General features: G+C 42.7%; 1 protein-coding gene across 1 annotated transcript in view; it reads left to right on the forward strand.

Moving 5' to 3' along the window:
* ano11 (anoctamin 11) overlaps positions 1-16581 on the forward strand; it is a 67052-nt gene that overhangs the window by 4259 nt on the left and 46212 nt on the right. Inside the window, exons 8-17 of the mRNA XM_090184700.1 lie at positions 723-888; positions 1189-1279; positions 11118-11214; positions 11400-11543; positions 13251-13388; positions 13726-13824; positions 14193-14295; positions 14646-14757; positions 14837-14891; positions 15040-15137. Coding sequence (XP_090040826.1) covers positions 723-888; positions 1189-1279; positions 11118-11214; positions 11400-11543; positions 13251-13388; positions 13726-13824; positions 14193-14295; positions 14646-14757; positions 14837-14891; positions 15040-15137 — 1103 coding nt within the window. The remainder of the gene's footprint in view (positions 1-722; positions 889-1188; positions 1280-11117; positions 11215-11399; positions 11544-13250; positions 13389-13725; positions 13825-14192; positions 14296-14645; positions 14758-14836; positions 14892-15039; positions 15138-16581) is intronic.

The following is a 16581-nucleotide window of genomic DNA, read 5'->3' on the forward strand; positions in this document are numbered from 1 at the left end:
TCCCTCGACCATGACTAGTCTCCCAGTCCCTGCCACTGAAAAACTTCCCCACTTCCCCAGGTCTCCTCCGCTTGTTCAGGCCCCAATTTTTTTTACAATAAAATAAAGTTACATCTTGGTTTCATCAAACCAGAGAACACAATCCTGTCTCAGAGAGCTACGGACAATTCCTTTGACCTCATGGCTTGGTTTTTGCTCTGACATGCATTGTCAACTGTGGGACCTTATATAGACAGGTGTGCGCCTTTCCAAATCATGTCCAATCAATTGAATTTACCACAGCTGAACTCCAATCAAGTTGTAAAAACATCTCAATGATGATCAATGAAAACAGGATGCACCTGAGCTCAATTGCGAGTCTCATAGCAAAGGGTCTGAATACTTATGTAAATAAGGTATTTCTGTTATTTATTTTAAATACATTTGCAAAAGTAAAAACTTTTTTTGCTTTGTTATTATGGGGTATTGTGTGTAGATGTATGTGTTTAATCTATTTTAGAATAAGGCTGTAACGTAACAAAATGTGGAAAAAGTCAAGGGGTCTGAATACTTTCCGAATGCACTGTATATATGGAAAAATACATTTAAACAGATCAGGATGCTTCTCAGTCGACCACACTTTTTTTAGTCGGGGACAGCCTTAACCGCCACACACAAAGACATCTATCTGCCTAGTACACCAGTCTTTGTTAAATGTGTGTATGTACGTGTATGTTTGTTAGGGCCCCTTTGAGCTTCCAGAGTATGAGGTGCATCCAGATGAGCTGAACCAGAGGCAGGTCTTGTTCCAGTATTGGGCCCGCTGGTCTAAATGGTACAAGTACCAGCCACTTGACCACATCAGAGAATACTTTGGAGAGAAAATAGCCCTTTACTTTGCCTGGCTGGGTAAGCAGGATTCCTCATATAGTAAATCTGATACAGTACCAATATTTTGTTCTGTACTGCTTTTATGGTTATACTTTGGGGTGTGGGGGTTATGAAACTGAACACACATCAGAAAAATCTGAGATTTAGTGGCAAGCATCATACTTACGAAGACTTAGGTGAAAGAGAGATCAATATCTTTTCACTTATGATATGTGGTCAATTTACCACAACAGTACAGTTTTGTGAGTTACCCCCATTGTATTGTTTGACATAGAGAGTTGTTGAGGAGGTTTTTGTCTCTCTGTTCCTCCTCTGTAGGGTTCTACACAGCCTGGCTGCTCCCAGCGGCGGTGGTGGGGGCCTTTGTCTTTGTGTCAGGACTCATGTCCATGGGGACCAACACTCCTGCGTGAGTCCTGAAACTCCTTCACTTACAATGCTTTTCTAACAGATTCATTCCTTTGGCTGTAATCAAGGTTCATGGTTTGAAAACTGTACAGTATAGAGGTCAGATTATATATCTTTACTATGAATAGAGACGAAAAGCTGGATCAAAGTGATGTTGTACCAGTATAATTACAGTATAATTTATGCAACAGAGTGGCCTAGTGTAAGGCACAGTCTGGGGCTCTGCAAATGTCATGCAGGCTGCTCAGACATAATGCATTGCCCACAAGTCCTCTTCAGTGTACTCATGCAGCACTTAGTCTGTTGCATTGCTTCACTGTGCTGTGTGTGTTTGTATATATGTGTTTGTGTGTATGTGCACATTTTACTATACTTGTGAGTACCAAGTCCTCACAAGAATAGCAAACCAACTAAAATTCAGAGAAGTGAGGACATTTTGCCTGTCCTCAATTCAAAATAAAAAGGCTATTTTAGGCTTAGCTGTTAGGGTTAAGGTTAGGATTAGGAGTTAGGATTAGGGGTTAAGGTTAGGGTTAAATTCTGGGTTAAGGAAAAAAGAATTTGGAATGGGAATGAATTGTTGGTCCTCACAAGTATAGTAAGACGTGTGTGCTTGCATACACTCGCATGTGTGTCCGTGTTCGTTTCTATGTGTGTGTTAGGGGGAGAAAAACATTTTGGTCAGTATTTTCCATCTCAAATCTGTTTCCATGGCAAGATGCTGATAATTGCTTCCTCGGGTATCAGTGTTTGATGGCTTGGTGGTGAATCACAGAAGATTTACATTAAGAGCGAACATGGAGAAAGTGAGACTAAAGATGCAATAATAGAGAGAAGGAAGAATAGCATTGAGCCTCTTACAAGCCCAAGGGCATTAATGTAAATCCTCCTGTTCATTGTGGATTAGTGCTATCAATCACTGTACTGAATAAAAGCCAGAGAGCTTTAGTCTCGGGTAATGTACTGTGTAGCAGGAAATCAAGGGATAATAATCTTTGCATTACATGCAAATGCAGACTGGGGTTGTGTCTGAAATTGCACTCTATCCATTATAGTACACTACTTAATAATAAAGTAGTGCACTACAGATTTTGGATCTTAACTTGATCACTATTTTTATGCAGAGAATTTTCCTGCTTTATCAAATTAGCCTTGTTTTTATTAACATTTGCATTTCTCTCTCTCTCAATGCGGGGGAGGTCGAGTCATTGGGATCAGGGCTTGCTATCAAAATAGTGTTCTCTCTCACTCAAATATGCTTAGGTCCTATTACTTTTTTATCTGAAATGCAGCCATACACATCAACAACCGTTGTTTTATATAGCTTAATAACACAAGATAGATATTGATCTCCACTATGCTACAACATAGAAGTGTCAAGTGTATCCTAACGTCATGAATTAACTTTCAAAATTGAGTTCAGTTGTGGCCTGGGGTCTAGCGGTTAGGGTTGCTGTCTTCAGTGCGTACACATAGACCTACCATGTCAGCTTGGGTTCAATTCCGGCCAATGCCCTTCTGGCATAACTAACAAAATTCTTCCTACTGACTTGATTAAGTTACACATTTTGATTTTGGACATCAGTTGATTGACAGATATAGAACGCTAAAATTTCCTCTGGTGTGGATGCTCACCCACGTTTTATAATTAGGCTATGTATCATTTGTTCATTTAGATATGGTCTTTGGTGTGGATTAAAAGCCTGTATTGTGTGGCTTTAATATTTTATTTCATAAAGTTGTGATGTTAATCAAAATACCTTTTTGTCACATGCACCGAATACAGCAGGAGTAGACCTTAACGTGAAATACTTTACAAGCCCTTAACCAACAATGAAAGTATTTACTAAATAAACTAAAGTAAATCATTTTTAAAAAAGTAACACAATAAAATAACAATAATGAGGCTATATACATGGGGTACCGGTACCGAGTGGGGGGAAGGGGGTCAATGCAAATAGTCCAGGTGCCCATTTGATTAGTTGTTCAGCAGTCTTATGGCTTGGGGGTAGAAAATGTTAAGGAGTCTTTTTGACCTAGACTTGGTGCTCCGGTACCGCTTGCCGTGTTGTAGCCGAGAGAACATTCTATGACTTGGGTTACTGGAGTCTTCGAAATGTTTTGGCCTTTCTCTGACACCGCCTAGTATATAGGTCCTGGATGACAGGAAGTTTGGCCCCAGTGATGTACTGAGCTGTACGCACTACCCTCTGTAGCACCTGACGGTCAGATGTCGAGCAGTTGCCGTACCAGGCGGTGATGCAACCGGTCAGGATTCTCTCAATGGTGCAGCTGTAGAAAGTTTTGAGGATCTTGGGGACCCAAGCCAAATCTTTTCAGTCTCCTGAGGGGGAAAAGGCGTTGTCGGGCACTCTTCACGAGTTTATAGGTGTGTTTCGACCATGATACTGTCATGGAAATTCTTACACAGGGAAGTCGAAGTCAATCTTAAAAGAACAATCCTTCATTTGTCAGTGCGCTGGAGAGGTTCCAACCAACTCAATGCACCATAGTACACTTCAATCAGGAGCTCCCCCTGGGCAGTCCCAGCAGTTGTCTTCTATACGGCTATACACAGTTATATTTGCATGATTTAGCATAATTAATGAATCATTACCATTTTGTTTCATTCATGTGACCGACCAATACTGGTTCATAACATGTGACAGACCAATACCTCACAAGGCTTTGTCTCTCTAAGCTGAGACCTTGAAACTGAGATATCTTTTGTTTTTGTTCTCAAAACAAGGTCTGGGCATACTGCCAAATTGCAGCTACTGATAATCAAATCAAATCAAATTTTATTTGTCACATACACATGGTTAGCAGATGTTAATGCGAGTGTAGCGAAATGCTTGTGCTTCTAGTTCCGACAATGCAGTAATAACCAACAAGTAATCTAACTAACAATTCCAAAACTACTGTCTTGTACACAGTGTAAGGGGATAAAGAATATGTACATAAGGATATATGAATGAGTGATGGTACAGAGCAGCATAGGCAAGATACAGTAGATGGTATCGAGTACAGTATATACATATGAGATGAGTATGTAAACAAAGTGGCATAGTTAAAGTGGCTAGTGATACATGTATTACATAAGGATACAGTCGATGATATAGAGTACAGTATATACGTATGCATATGAGATGAATAATGTAGGGTAAGTAACATTATATAAGGTAGCATTGTTTAAAGTGGCTAGTGATATATTTACATCATTTCCCATCAATTCCCATTATTAAAGTGGCTGGAGTTGAGTCAGTGTCAGTGTGTTGGCAGCAGCCACTCAATGTTAGTGGTGGCTGTTTAACAGTCTGATGGCCTTGAGATAGAAGCTGTTTTTCAGTCTCTCGGTCCCAGCTTTGATGCACCTGTACTGACCTCACCTTCTGGATGATAGCGGGGTGAACAGGCAGTGGCTCGGGTGGTTGATGTCCTTGATGAACTTTATGGCCTTCCTGTGACATCGGGTGGTATAGGTGTCCTGGAGGGCAGGTAGTTTGCCCCCGGTGATGCGTTGTGCAGACCTCACTACCCTCTGGAGAGCCTTACGGTTGAGGGCGGAGCAGTTGCCGTACCAGGCGGTGATACAGCCCGCCAGGATGCTCTCGATTGTGCATCTGTAGAAGTTTGTGAGTGCTTTTGGTGACAAGCCGAATTTCTTCAGCCTCCTGAGGTTGAAGAGGCGCTGCTGCGCCTTCTTCACAATGCTGTCTGTGTGAGTGGACCAATTCAGTTTGTCTGTGATGTGTATGCCGAGGAACTTAAAACTTGCTACCCTCTCCACTACTGTTCCATCGATGTGGATAGGGGGGTGTTCCCTCTGCTGTTTCCTGAAGTCCACAATCATCTCCTTAGTTTTGTTGACGTTGAGTGTGAGGTTATTTTCCTGACACCACACTCCGAGGGCCCTCACCTCCTCCCTGTAGGCCGTCTCGTCGTTGTTGGTAATCAAGCCTACCACTGTTGTGTCGTCCGCAAACTTGATGATTGAGTTGGAGGCGTGCATGGCCACGCAGTCGTGGGTGAACAGGGAGTACAAGAGAGGGCTCAGAACGCACCCTTGTGGGGCCCCAGTGTTGAGGATCAGCGGGGAGGAGATGTTGTTGCCTACCCTCACCAACTGGGGGCGGCCCGTCAGGAAGTCCAGTACCCAGTTGCACAGGGCGGGGTCGAGACCCAGGGTCTCGAGCTTGATGACGAGCTTGGAGGGTACTATGGTGTTGAATGCCGAGCTGTAGTCGATGAACAGCATTCTCACATAGGTATTCCTCTTGTCCAGATGGGTTAGGGCAGTGTGCAGTGTGGTTGAGATTGCATCGTCTGTGGACCTATTTGGGCGGTAAGCAAATTGGAGTGGGTCTAGGGTGTCAGGTAGGGTGGAGGTGATATGGTCCTTGACTAGTCTCTCAAAGCACTTCATGATGACGGAAGTGAGTGCTACGGGGCGGTAGTCGTTTAGCTCAGTTACCTTAGCTTTCTTGGGAACAGGAACAATGGTGGCCCTCTTGAAGCATGTGGGAACAGCAGACTGGTATAGGGATTGATTGAATATGTCCGTAAACACACCGGCCAGCTGGTCTGCGCATGCTCTGAGGGTGCGGCTGGGGATGCCGTCTGGGCCTGCAGCCTTGCGAGGGTTAACACGTTTAAATGTCTTACTCACCTCGGCTGCAGTGAAGGAGAGACCGCATGTTTTCGTTGCAGGCCGTGTCAGTGGCACTGTATTGTCCTCAAAGCGGGCAAAAAAGTTATTTAGTCTGCCTGGGAGCAGGACATCCTGGTCCGTGACTGGGCTGGATTTCTTCCTGTAGTCCGTGATTGACTGTAGACCCTGCCACATGCCTCTTGTGTCTGAGCCGTTGAATTGAGATTCTACTTTGTCTCTGTACTGACGCTTAGCTTGTTTGATAGCCTTGCGGAGGGAATAGCTGCACTGTTTGTATTCGGTCATGTTACCAGACACCTTGCCCTGATTAAAAGCAGTGGTTCGCGCTTTCAGTTTCACGCGAATGCTGCCATCAATCCACGGTTTCTGGTTAGGGAATGTTTTAATCGTTGCTATGGGAACGACATCTTCAACGCACGTTCTAATGAACTCACACACCGAATCAGCGTATTAGTCAATGTTGTTGTCTGACGCAATACGAAACATGTCCCAGTCCACGTGATGGAAGCAGTCTTGGAGTGTGGAGTCAGCTTGGTCGGACCAGCGTTGGACAGACCTCAGCGTGGGAGCCTCTTGTTTTAGTTTCTGTCTGTAGGCAGGGATCAACAAAATGGAGTCGTGGTTAGCTTTTCCGAAAGGGGGGCGGGGCAGGGCCTTATATGCGTCGCGGAAGTTAGAGTAACAATGATCCAAGGTCTTTCCACCCCTGGTTGCGCAATCGATATGCTGATAAAATTTAGGGAGTCTTGTTTTCAGATTAGCCTTGTTAAAATCCCCAGCTACAATGAATGCAGCCTCCGGATAAATGGTTTCCAGTTTGCAAAGAGTCAAATAAAGTTCATTCAGAGCCATCGATGTGTCTGCTTGGGGGGGGATATATACGGCTGTGATTATAATCGAAGAGAATTCTCTTGGTAGATAATGCGGTCTACATTTGATTGTGAGGAATTCTAAATCAGGTGAACAGAAGGATTTGAGTTCCTGTATGTTTCTTTCATCACACCATGTCACGTTAGCCATAAGGCCCCTCTTTTTACCAGAAAGATGTTTGTTTCTGTCTGCGCGATGCGTGGAGAAACCCGTTGGCTGCACCGCCTCGGATAGCGTCTCTCCAGTGAGCCACGTTTCCGTGAGGCAAAGAACGTTACAGTCTCTGATGTCCCTCTGGAATGCTACCCTTGCTCGGATATCATCAACCTTGTTGTCAAGAGACTGGACATTGGCAAGAAGAATGCTAGGGAGTGGTGCACGGTGTGCCCGTCTCCGGAGTCTGACCAGAAGACCGCCTCGTTTCCCTCTTTTTCGGAGTCGTTTTTTTGGGTCGCTGCATGGGATATGCTCCGTTGTCCTGTTTGTAAGGCAGAACACAGGATCCGCGTCGCGAAAAACATATTCTTGGTCGTACTGATGGTGAGTTGACGCTGATCTTATATTCAGTAGTTCTTCTCGACTGTATGTAATGAAACCTAAGATGACCTGGGGTACTAATGTAAGAAATAACACGTAAAAAAACAAAAAACTGCATAGTTTCCTAGGAACGCGAAGCGAGGCGGCCATCTCTGTCGGCGCCGGAAGTCTGAGGATTTGTTCAGTCAGCCACTTGCATGAACACAGAAAACTGGTTTATAGAAGAGCACATGAATAGAACACAGAAACTAGTTATAAGAAAAGCACAAACACAAAAAATCTGTTACATTAGTTTGTTGGTGATGTGGACACCAAGGAACTTGGAACTCTCGACCCGCTCCACTACAGCCCCGTCCATCCTTTTCCTGTAGTCCACGATCATCTCCTTTGTCATGCTCACATTGAGGGAGAGGTTGTTGTCCTGGTACCACACTGCCAGGTTTCTGACCTCCTCCCTATAGGCTGTCTCATTGTTGTCATTGTGTCGTTAGCAAACTTAATGATGGTGTTGGAGTCGTGCTTGACCACGAAGTCATGGGTGAACAGGGAGTACAGGAGGGTACTAAGCACGCACTCCTGAGGAGCCCCGGTGTTGAGGATCAGCAACTTCCTGGAAGTCCAGGATCCTGGTGCATAGGGAGGTGTTTAGTGCCAGGGTATGTTGTTGAATGCTGAGCTGTAGACAATGAACAGCATTTTCACATAGGTGTTCCTTTTGTCAAGGTGTGAAAGGGCAGTGTGGAGTGTGATTGAGATTCCATCATTTGTGGATCTGTTGGGGAGGTATGTGAATTGGAGTGGATCTAGTTTTGGAATGATGGTGTTGATGTGAGCCATGACCAGCCTTTCAAAGCACTTCATGGCTACCGACATGAGTGCTACGGGGCGGTAGTAATTTAGGCAGGATACCTTCACTTTATTGGGCACAAGGACTATGGTGGTCTGCTTGAAACATGTAGGTATTACAGACTCAGCCAGGGAGAGGTTGAAAATGTCAGTGAAGACACTTGCCAGTTGGTTTGCGCATGTTCTGAGTACACGTCCTGGTAATCCGTCTGGCCCCACGGCCTTGTGATTGTTGACCTGTTTAAAGGTCTTGCTCACGTCGGCTACGGAGAGCGTGATCACACAGTCATCTGGAACCTTTGAACCTATTTGAGCTCAATCAAAGATGATTTTGTTGAGCTGAGACACTCTTCTCTGATGTGTAAATTGTCAGACTACTCAATTTACTTCTTCAAAACATTGAAATAAATGCAATTAACGTGCGGGCCTAATGCAGGCTCAGGTTTGTCACTAGATCGCCCAGCACTGGACACGAACTCACGAAGCTCGGAGCCAGAGAGCACTGCCAGAGAGGAAGAGGCGAAGCGAGAGACCCATCTCGGCCAAAAATCTGTGTTCTCCAGTAGGTGACGCTGTTTTGTTACTTTCGCTCAACAAGAGAGGAGTTTTTGTATGGAGGTCAATGAGAGTGTCAAATTTTGTCAACAAAAAATTTAATGACGTATTTGCTTGCTATGTAAGGTTGATTTGATCTAATAGAAGTTTTGTAATCCTTAGGTTGTTACGAGTGTACGAGTGTACGTATTCCCAGCAACTTTTAGAAAAAACACTTTAGAGTTGTCTTGAGATGCCTATGCATATTCATGGAATGAGGCTAAGAGCATCCCATTGAATACAGGTGGTTGATATCAACAACCCTCATCCAAAATTGTGACCCGGTCACGATTTATGCTTGATCCGGAAATGTTGTCAGGAGGCTCCGTACAGAGGGTGTCACGCTATTGCAGAGGGTCCGGAGGCCTGTGGTGGACCAAATCAAGTGAAGGAAGTTGTCAAGTAAGTGAGTTTACGGAGAGTCAACAGTCAAGAGCCATGCGAAACACTACCCTGCCAAGCCGCACTGCTTCTTGAAACACTGCCTGCTTTACCTGGAATGCCAGCCGCACCAATGTGTCGGAGGAAACACCGTGCAACTGGCGGCCGTCTTAACGTGCATGCGCCCAGCCCACCACAGGAGTCGCTAGAGCGAGATGGGACAAGGACATCCCAGCCGACCAAACCCTCCCCTAACCCCGGCGACGCTGGGCCAATTGTACATCGCATCATGGGTCTCCCGGTCTCGGCCGGCTGCGACACAGCCTGGGATCGAACCCAGATCTGTAGTGATGCCTATGCACTGCAGTGCCTTAGACCACTGCGCCACTTGGGAGGCCCCCCTTTTCCTCGATCCTGACTAGAATGATGGAGGTACCTTTCCCCAGATCTGTGCCTCCATACAATCTAGGAGCTTCACGGACAATTCCTTTGACCTCATGGCTTGGTTTTTGCTCTGACATGCACTGTGTCTTTCCAAATCATGTCCAATCAATTGAATTTACCAAAGGTGGACTCCAATGAGGTTGTAGAAACATCTCAATGATGTTGAGATGAGGTGCTTCTACATCTGCATTGCTTGCTGTTTGGGGTTTTAGGTTGGGTTTCTGTATAGCACTTTGTGACATCGGCTGATGTAAAAAGAGCTTTATAAATACATTTGATTGATTGAATTCACCACAGGTGAACTCCAATCAAGTTGTAGAAACATCTCAAGGATGATCAATGGAAACAGGATGCATTTGAGCTCAATTTCGAGTCTCATAGCAAAGTGTCTGAATACTTATGTAAATAAGTATTGATTGGGGTGGCAGGTAGCCTAGTGGTTAGAGCGTTGGGCCAGTAACCGAAAGGTTGCTGGATCGAATCGCTGAGCTGACAAGGCAAAAATCTGTCGTTCTGCTCCTGAACAAGGCAGTTAACCCACTGTTCCCCGGTAGGCCGTCTTTGTAAATAATAATGTTCTTAACTGACTTGCCTACATAAGTATTCAGACACTTTGCTAAAGGATAAATATAAAGTTAATCATTTTTAAAATATTTTTTTAAATGTGCAAACATTTATAAAAACCTGTTTTTGCTTTGTCATTATGGGTTATTGTGTGTAGATTAGTGAGGACATGTTTTTATTTCATCCATTTTATAATAAGGCTATAACATAACAAAATTTGGAAAAAGGGAAGGGGTGTGAATACTTTCCGAATGCACTGTTTTAAGCCTTCCCCAAACCATAGCCCACCCCTAACCTTAACTCCTCGGAATTAATGCCTAAATTGTTAACCTTTTGTGTTGTTTATTTTTTAACCCTTTTTTTAACCATGTGGAATTAACCCTGTAACCACGCAAAATTAATGTGTCAAAAATAGACATTCATCCATGAGTCAAAGGGGAGTGGGCCGGATTCGAACCCATGCCAACTCTGGCATATGTGTGTCGGGTAAACTGCTAGACTACACAGGCACAATTGCTTGCCTTGAACATATAAAAAAACGATTGATTAAAAAAAAATAATAATAAAAAAAAAAAAAGATTTTCCGTAACGGAAACGACATATACCCCCTCCAAATATGTAAATGTATTATAATCCACATAAGAATCCACAAGAGATGCACTGCAGCCTGCACCTACCTTACATAAGGTTCAATGTAGGTATGGTACTGCATTGGATACAAACACTGCTTCCAGCTGCCCCCTGGCATCGATTCTAAATTATTTTTCAGGTATTAAAATCCTCCTGCTTCAGGATTATTTTCCTCCTGCAACAAAAGGGGTCAAATTAAGATTCAACATCTGTATATAGGAAATAGGGTGCCATTTCAGACACAGCCTGGACTAAAAGTAGTGAAGTCTGTGTCTGTGATTGTGTGTCTGACTGTCCACAGCAAGGAGATCTGTAATAGTGGGGGCAGCTACCTGATGTGTCCTCTCTGTAAGACCTGCAAGCCCTGGAACATATCTGATATCTGCCCCATGGCTCAGGTATTGTATGCTGGACATTTACAATAACAAGGGGGTGTGAGTGACTGTTTGATGTGCCTATTGAAACCTCTATCCCTAATGTGTTTCTTTTATCACAATAATGAACGATCATTATGGATAGCTTAGCCGTCCCACTATAATGAATCCATAGATGACAGGCCCATGTTGTGTGTTTGTGTTGGCAGGTGGGCTACCTGTTTGACCACCCCGGGACAGTCTTCTTCAGTGTGTTCATGTCCTTTTGGGCTGTCACCTTCCTGGAGTACTGGAAACGCAAGATGGCCACCTTGGCTCACCACTGGGACTGCATGGACTTCCAGGAGGAAGAGGTCTGGATAATAGCCAATTCATTAATTTAAATTTATATTCTTTCATAATTCTGTGATATGTGTTACCGTACATACTATAAAAACAGAGAATCAACAAAACTAAGTTGAGCCTCATTTCACATGATTTGTCACATATTTGTAAAATAACCCAGTTCTTGAGCAAGGGCACATCTTTATCCAGTTTTACTGTAGTATTGTTCACAGATATGGAGACTGCTTTGTTAACATATGCAGTGGTGGAAAAAGTATTCAATTGTCATTAGAAAATGAATCAAGTAAAAGAGAAATACTATACTGAACAAATATATAAACGCAACATGTAAAGTGTTGGTCCCATGTTTCATGAGCTGAATTAAAAGATCCCAGAGATGTTCCATACACTCAAAAAGCTTATTTCTTATTCACATGTGTGCTCGTCATCCTTACCATGGTCTTGACCTGACTGCAGTTCAGCATTGTAGCCGACTTTGTAACCGATTTGCTGTTGTCGATGTTTTGGACAGAGTGCCCCATGGTGGTGGTGGGGTTATGGTATGGGCAGGAATAAGCTACGGACAACAGACACAATTGCATTTTGTCAATGGCGATTTGAATCCACATAGATACTGTGACGAGATCCTGAAGCACATTGTTGTGCCATTCATCTGCCGCCGTCTCCTATTGTTGTGCCATTCATCTGCCGCCGTCTCCTCATGTTTCAGCAAGATAATGCATGACGTCATGTCACAAGGATCTGTACACAATTCCTAAAAGCTGAAAATGTGCCAGTTCTTGGCCTACATACTCATCAGACATGTCACCCATTGAGCATGTTTGGGATACCTTGGATCGACAAAGTACGACAGCGTGTTCTAGTTCCCACCAATATCCAGAAACTTCACACAGCCATTGAAGAGGAGTGGGACAACATTCCACAGGCCACAATCAACAGCCTGATCAACTGTATGCAAAGGAGATGTCGCGCTGCATGAGAGAAATGGTGGTCACGTCAGATACTGACTGGTTTTCTGATCCACGCCTCTTACTTTTTAAAATTATTATTTTTATATATCTGTGATGAGCAGATGCATATCTGTATTCCCAGTCATGTGAAATTCATAGATTAGGGCCTAATGAATTTATTTCAATTGACGGATTTCCTTATATGAACTGCAACTCAGTTAAATCTTTGAAATGCTTGTGTTTTATTTTTGTTCAGTGTACTGTATGTACTTCAGTCAAAGTCTAAAAGTATTTGTTTTTAAATATACTTAAGTATCAAAAGTAAATGTAATTGCTACAATATACTTAGGAACCGAAAATATAAATCATTTCACATTCCTTATATTAAATCAACGGCATGATTTTTTTATTTTTTATTTTATTTACGGATAGCCAGGGGCACACTCGGACATTATTTACAAATGAAACATTTGAGTTTAGTGAGTCCGCCAGATCAGAGATAGTAGGGATGACCAGGGAAGTTCTCTTGACAAGTGCGTGAATTGGACCATTTCCCTGTCCTGCTAAGCATTCTAAATGTAACAAGTACTTTTGTGTCAGGGAAAATGTATGGAGTCAAAAGTACATTATTTTCTTTGGGAATGTAGTGGAGTAAAAGTCAAAGTTGGCAAAAATATAAATAGTAAAGTATAGATACCCCAAAAAACGACATAAGTACTTTCACCACCGAACATATGTCCCCCATTGGTGTGTGTGTGTATCTAGGAGCGTCCGCGGCCTGAGTTTGCGGCCATGGCTCCTTCTATAGAGTACAACCCAGTGACGGGAGTGAAAGAGCCCTACTTCCCAGAGAGGGCCCGACTGTCTCGCATGCTCACTGGCTCTATGGTCATCATCATCATGGTAAGACACTGAGTTTTACTCTCTTCGTGTCCTTTGTTCTATGGTCTTTTACGTGGCGGAGTACGTCAGGGGTAGCAGGGTCCCAGATCTGTCACTGACATGACAATAATAATAATTATTATTTCAACTGTTATAGAGCTTTTCAAAGAATCTCAAAGCGCTTCAATGACTAAACGAGTTGGCAAAACGTCATACCCTACTGATGAGGAAAAGGCCAGGAAAGGATGCCATTTTAGTGTACTGCATTTGAGACACAAGTGTGTAAATAAGGTGTAGTTGGACTAATAATTGTCGTATTCTCCTCACTCCTCTTTTTTCTTTCTACCCCTGTCCCTAGCTGTGTGTGGTTATGATTTTCCTCGTGTCAGTGATTATGTACCGTGGGATAGTGAGTGTGATGATGTACCGCACAGGCAGTTTTGTGCTGCGCACTCAGGTACAGTACAATACTCTCTGCTCTGATAAATAAAGCTGCTGCTGGATCAGAATACCCTTCAAAACACCTGATAATGGCTGACATCCTGCATCTAGCTAATGCTAGGAGATGCTGTACATTAGCTTGGATTGATACATCTTCTTGGATACATTAGCTTAGGTTTTCTCTGTATGTATGTATGTATGTATGTATGTATGTATGTGTGTGTGTGTGTGTGTGTGTGTGTGTGTGTGTGTGTGTGTGTGTGTGTGTGTGTGTGTGTGTGTGTGTGTGTGTGTGTGTGTGTGTGTGTGTGTGTGTGTGTGTGTGTGTGTGTGTGTGTGTGTGTGTGTGTGTGTGTGTGTGTGTGTGTGTGTTTTCTCCCTCAGGCAGGGAACATTGCTAATATCTCCAGCAGTATGGTGAATCTGGCCCTGATTCTGCTGATGGGGCAGGTCTATACTGCGTTGGCACTGCAGCTCACTAAATGGGGTAAGAACATGACCCTCAGACACCTCTGCTTCAGCCAATACACTTCCACGTAATACATCAACCCACAGGGAAATCCACTTCCTTGGACTTAGATTAAGCGTCTACATCAATCACAGTGGCCTATAATATAAAACATTGTCTATCAGATAAGCGTGAAGACCATTTAAGCACCAAGTAGTATATTGAAAGTGGTGGTGTCATTACAGTACAGCATATGCATTTGGATACCAGTAAAGTACATTTAATGCATAATATTACCCTCAAAGATTTTTCTCTTACTTTCATGGATTCATATTTGTTTAAAGATTTTTTTTATTGTTTGATTTGTTTGTTTTGGGATGCTTGGACAGAGATGCACAGAACACAGACCCAGTACGAAGATGCATTTACCTTCAAGGTGTTTGTATTCCAGTTTGTCAACTTCTACTCCTCTCCCTTCTATGTGGCATTCTTCAAGGGAAGGTGAGAATAGAAGGTAGTGTTTATTGTTAGATGATGCAACAGGTATCTGGCTGGTTTGAAAACCCTATTCTATTGGCAGGTTTGTGGGTTATCCTGGACACTATGGTACCTTGCTTGGCATGAGAAATGAAGAGGTACGTTTTCAGAAATTACAACCCATTTTGCATACAAAGAGCCATGTTCTCATACAGACATTTTCATGTTACCTGATGTAAGTGTGTTCCAGTATATTGATGTTATGCATTTCTGTGTGTCTCTACTTTGCGCATGTGTGTGTTTCAGTGTGGTCCAGGGGGTTGTCTCATTGAACTGGCTGAGCAGCTCTTCATCATCATGGTGGGGAAACAGCTCATCAGCAATGTTCAGGAGTTTGTTATCCCGTATGTTTCCTTCCTGACTATCCTACTTCTAACTCTGGGGCGAATCCTAACTTCCACTTAAAGATTAACTATGTAGAAATCACTTAATAATTATATTAATTTCAGTTTATGTGACAAAACAAGCAAGTATAGTGTAGAGCAGTGCATGGCTGTCAAAGGTACGCCAAATAAAAATGTGATTCACATTTTTTTTTAAATGATTTTCTTCACATTTTCAAACAGTACATTCATATTTTCCAACGGAGCTATACATTTGGGTGAGGGTTTTTTTCTCTTTCTTTTTTTAATTGAGAGACAAGCTTAAAGTTTTCTTTACTGACCATAATTTTCACTTGTCTGACCGCTTGCATGATGACGGGTTTCTCACACGACCTGCCCATATGGGTGATGTTTTTTCTCGCCTGAATGATCTGAATCTAGGATTACAGGGACTCTCCGCAACTATATTCAATGTGTGGGACAAAATTGAGGCTATGATTAGGAAGTTGGAGCTCTTTTCTGTCTGCATTAACAAGGACAACACATAGGTCTTTCCATCATTGTATGATTTTTTGTGTGCAAATGAACTCAAGCTCACGGGCAATGACAAATGTGATATAGTGAAGCACCTGAGTGAGCTGGGTGCGCAATTACGCAGGTACTTTCCCGAAACGGAAGACACAAACAACTGGATTCGTTATCCCTTTCATGTCCTGCGTCCAGTCCACTTACTGATATCTGAATAAACTCTGCGCTCAGAGTTTCATCATTGATCTATACATAGAACAGATCAAGCGCTTCTTAGACTTGTGTTCAATGCGAATGACAGATCTATAACACACATTTCTATGTTAATTTGATCACTCCACCCAAAAAGTTACATACTGCAGCTTTATGTCAAATGTTCCATTAGTCTACTATTGACATCAATCCATGACTCAGTGAACATTTGGAAGTTATGACTATGTCATTCTTTGTATAACTTTTTGGCCATGAAAGTATTATTTTTTTGGTAGCACGATCTGCTTTGCTTTAGCCAACCCTTTTGTTGTCCATTCACACACCTTTACTTTTTCCATATTAGGTTGTGTTACAGCCTGAATTTAAAATGGATTACATTTAGATGTTTTTGTCACTGACCTAAGCACAATATCCTATAATGTCAAAATGGAATTATGTTGTTAGACATTTTTACAAATTAATTCAAAATGGAAAGCTGAACTGTCTTGAGTCAATATGTATTCAACGCCTTTGTAATGGCAAGTCTAAATAAGTTCAGGAGTAAACATTTGCTTAGCAAGTCACTTAATAAGTTGCATGGACTCACTCTGTGTGCAATAATACTGTTTAACAGGATTTTTGAATTCCCTCTGTTCTGAACAAATAGAGTAAAAACTCAAACAGATGACAAGAAAAAGCTCAAACCAAGTTTATTCAACCCACTAGGTGCTATAGTTGCAGAGAC

Source organism: Oncorhynchus mykiss, chromosome 9 (assembly GCF_057628025.1).
Source record: "Oncorhynchus mykiss isolate SJ-2025 chromosome 9, ASM5762802v1, whole genome shotgun sequence".
In the NCBI taxonomy this organism is placed as follows: domain Eukaryota; kingdom Metazoa; phylum Chordata; class Actinopteri; order Salmoniformes; family Salmonidae; genus Oncorhynchus; species Oncorhynchus mykiss.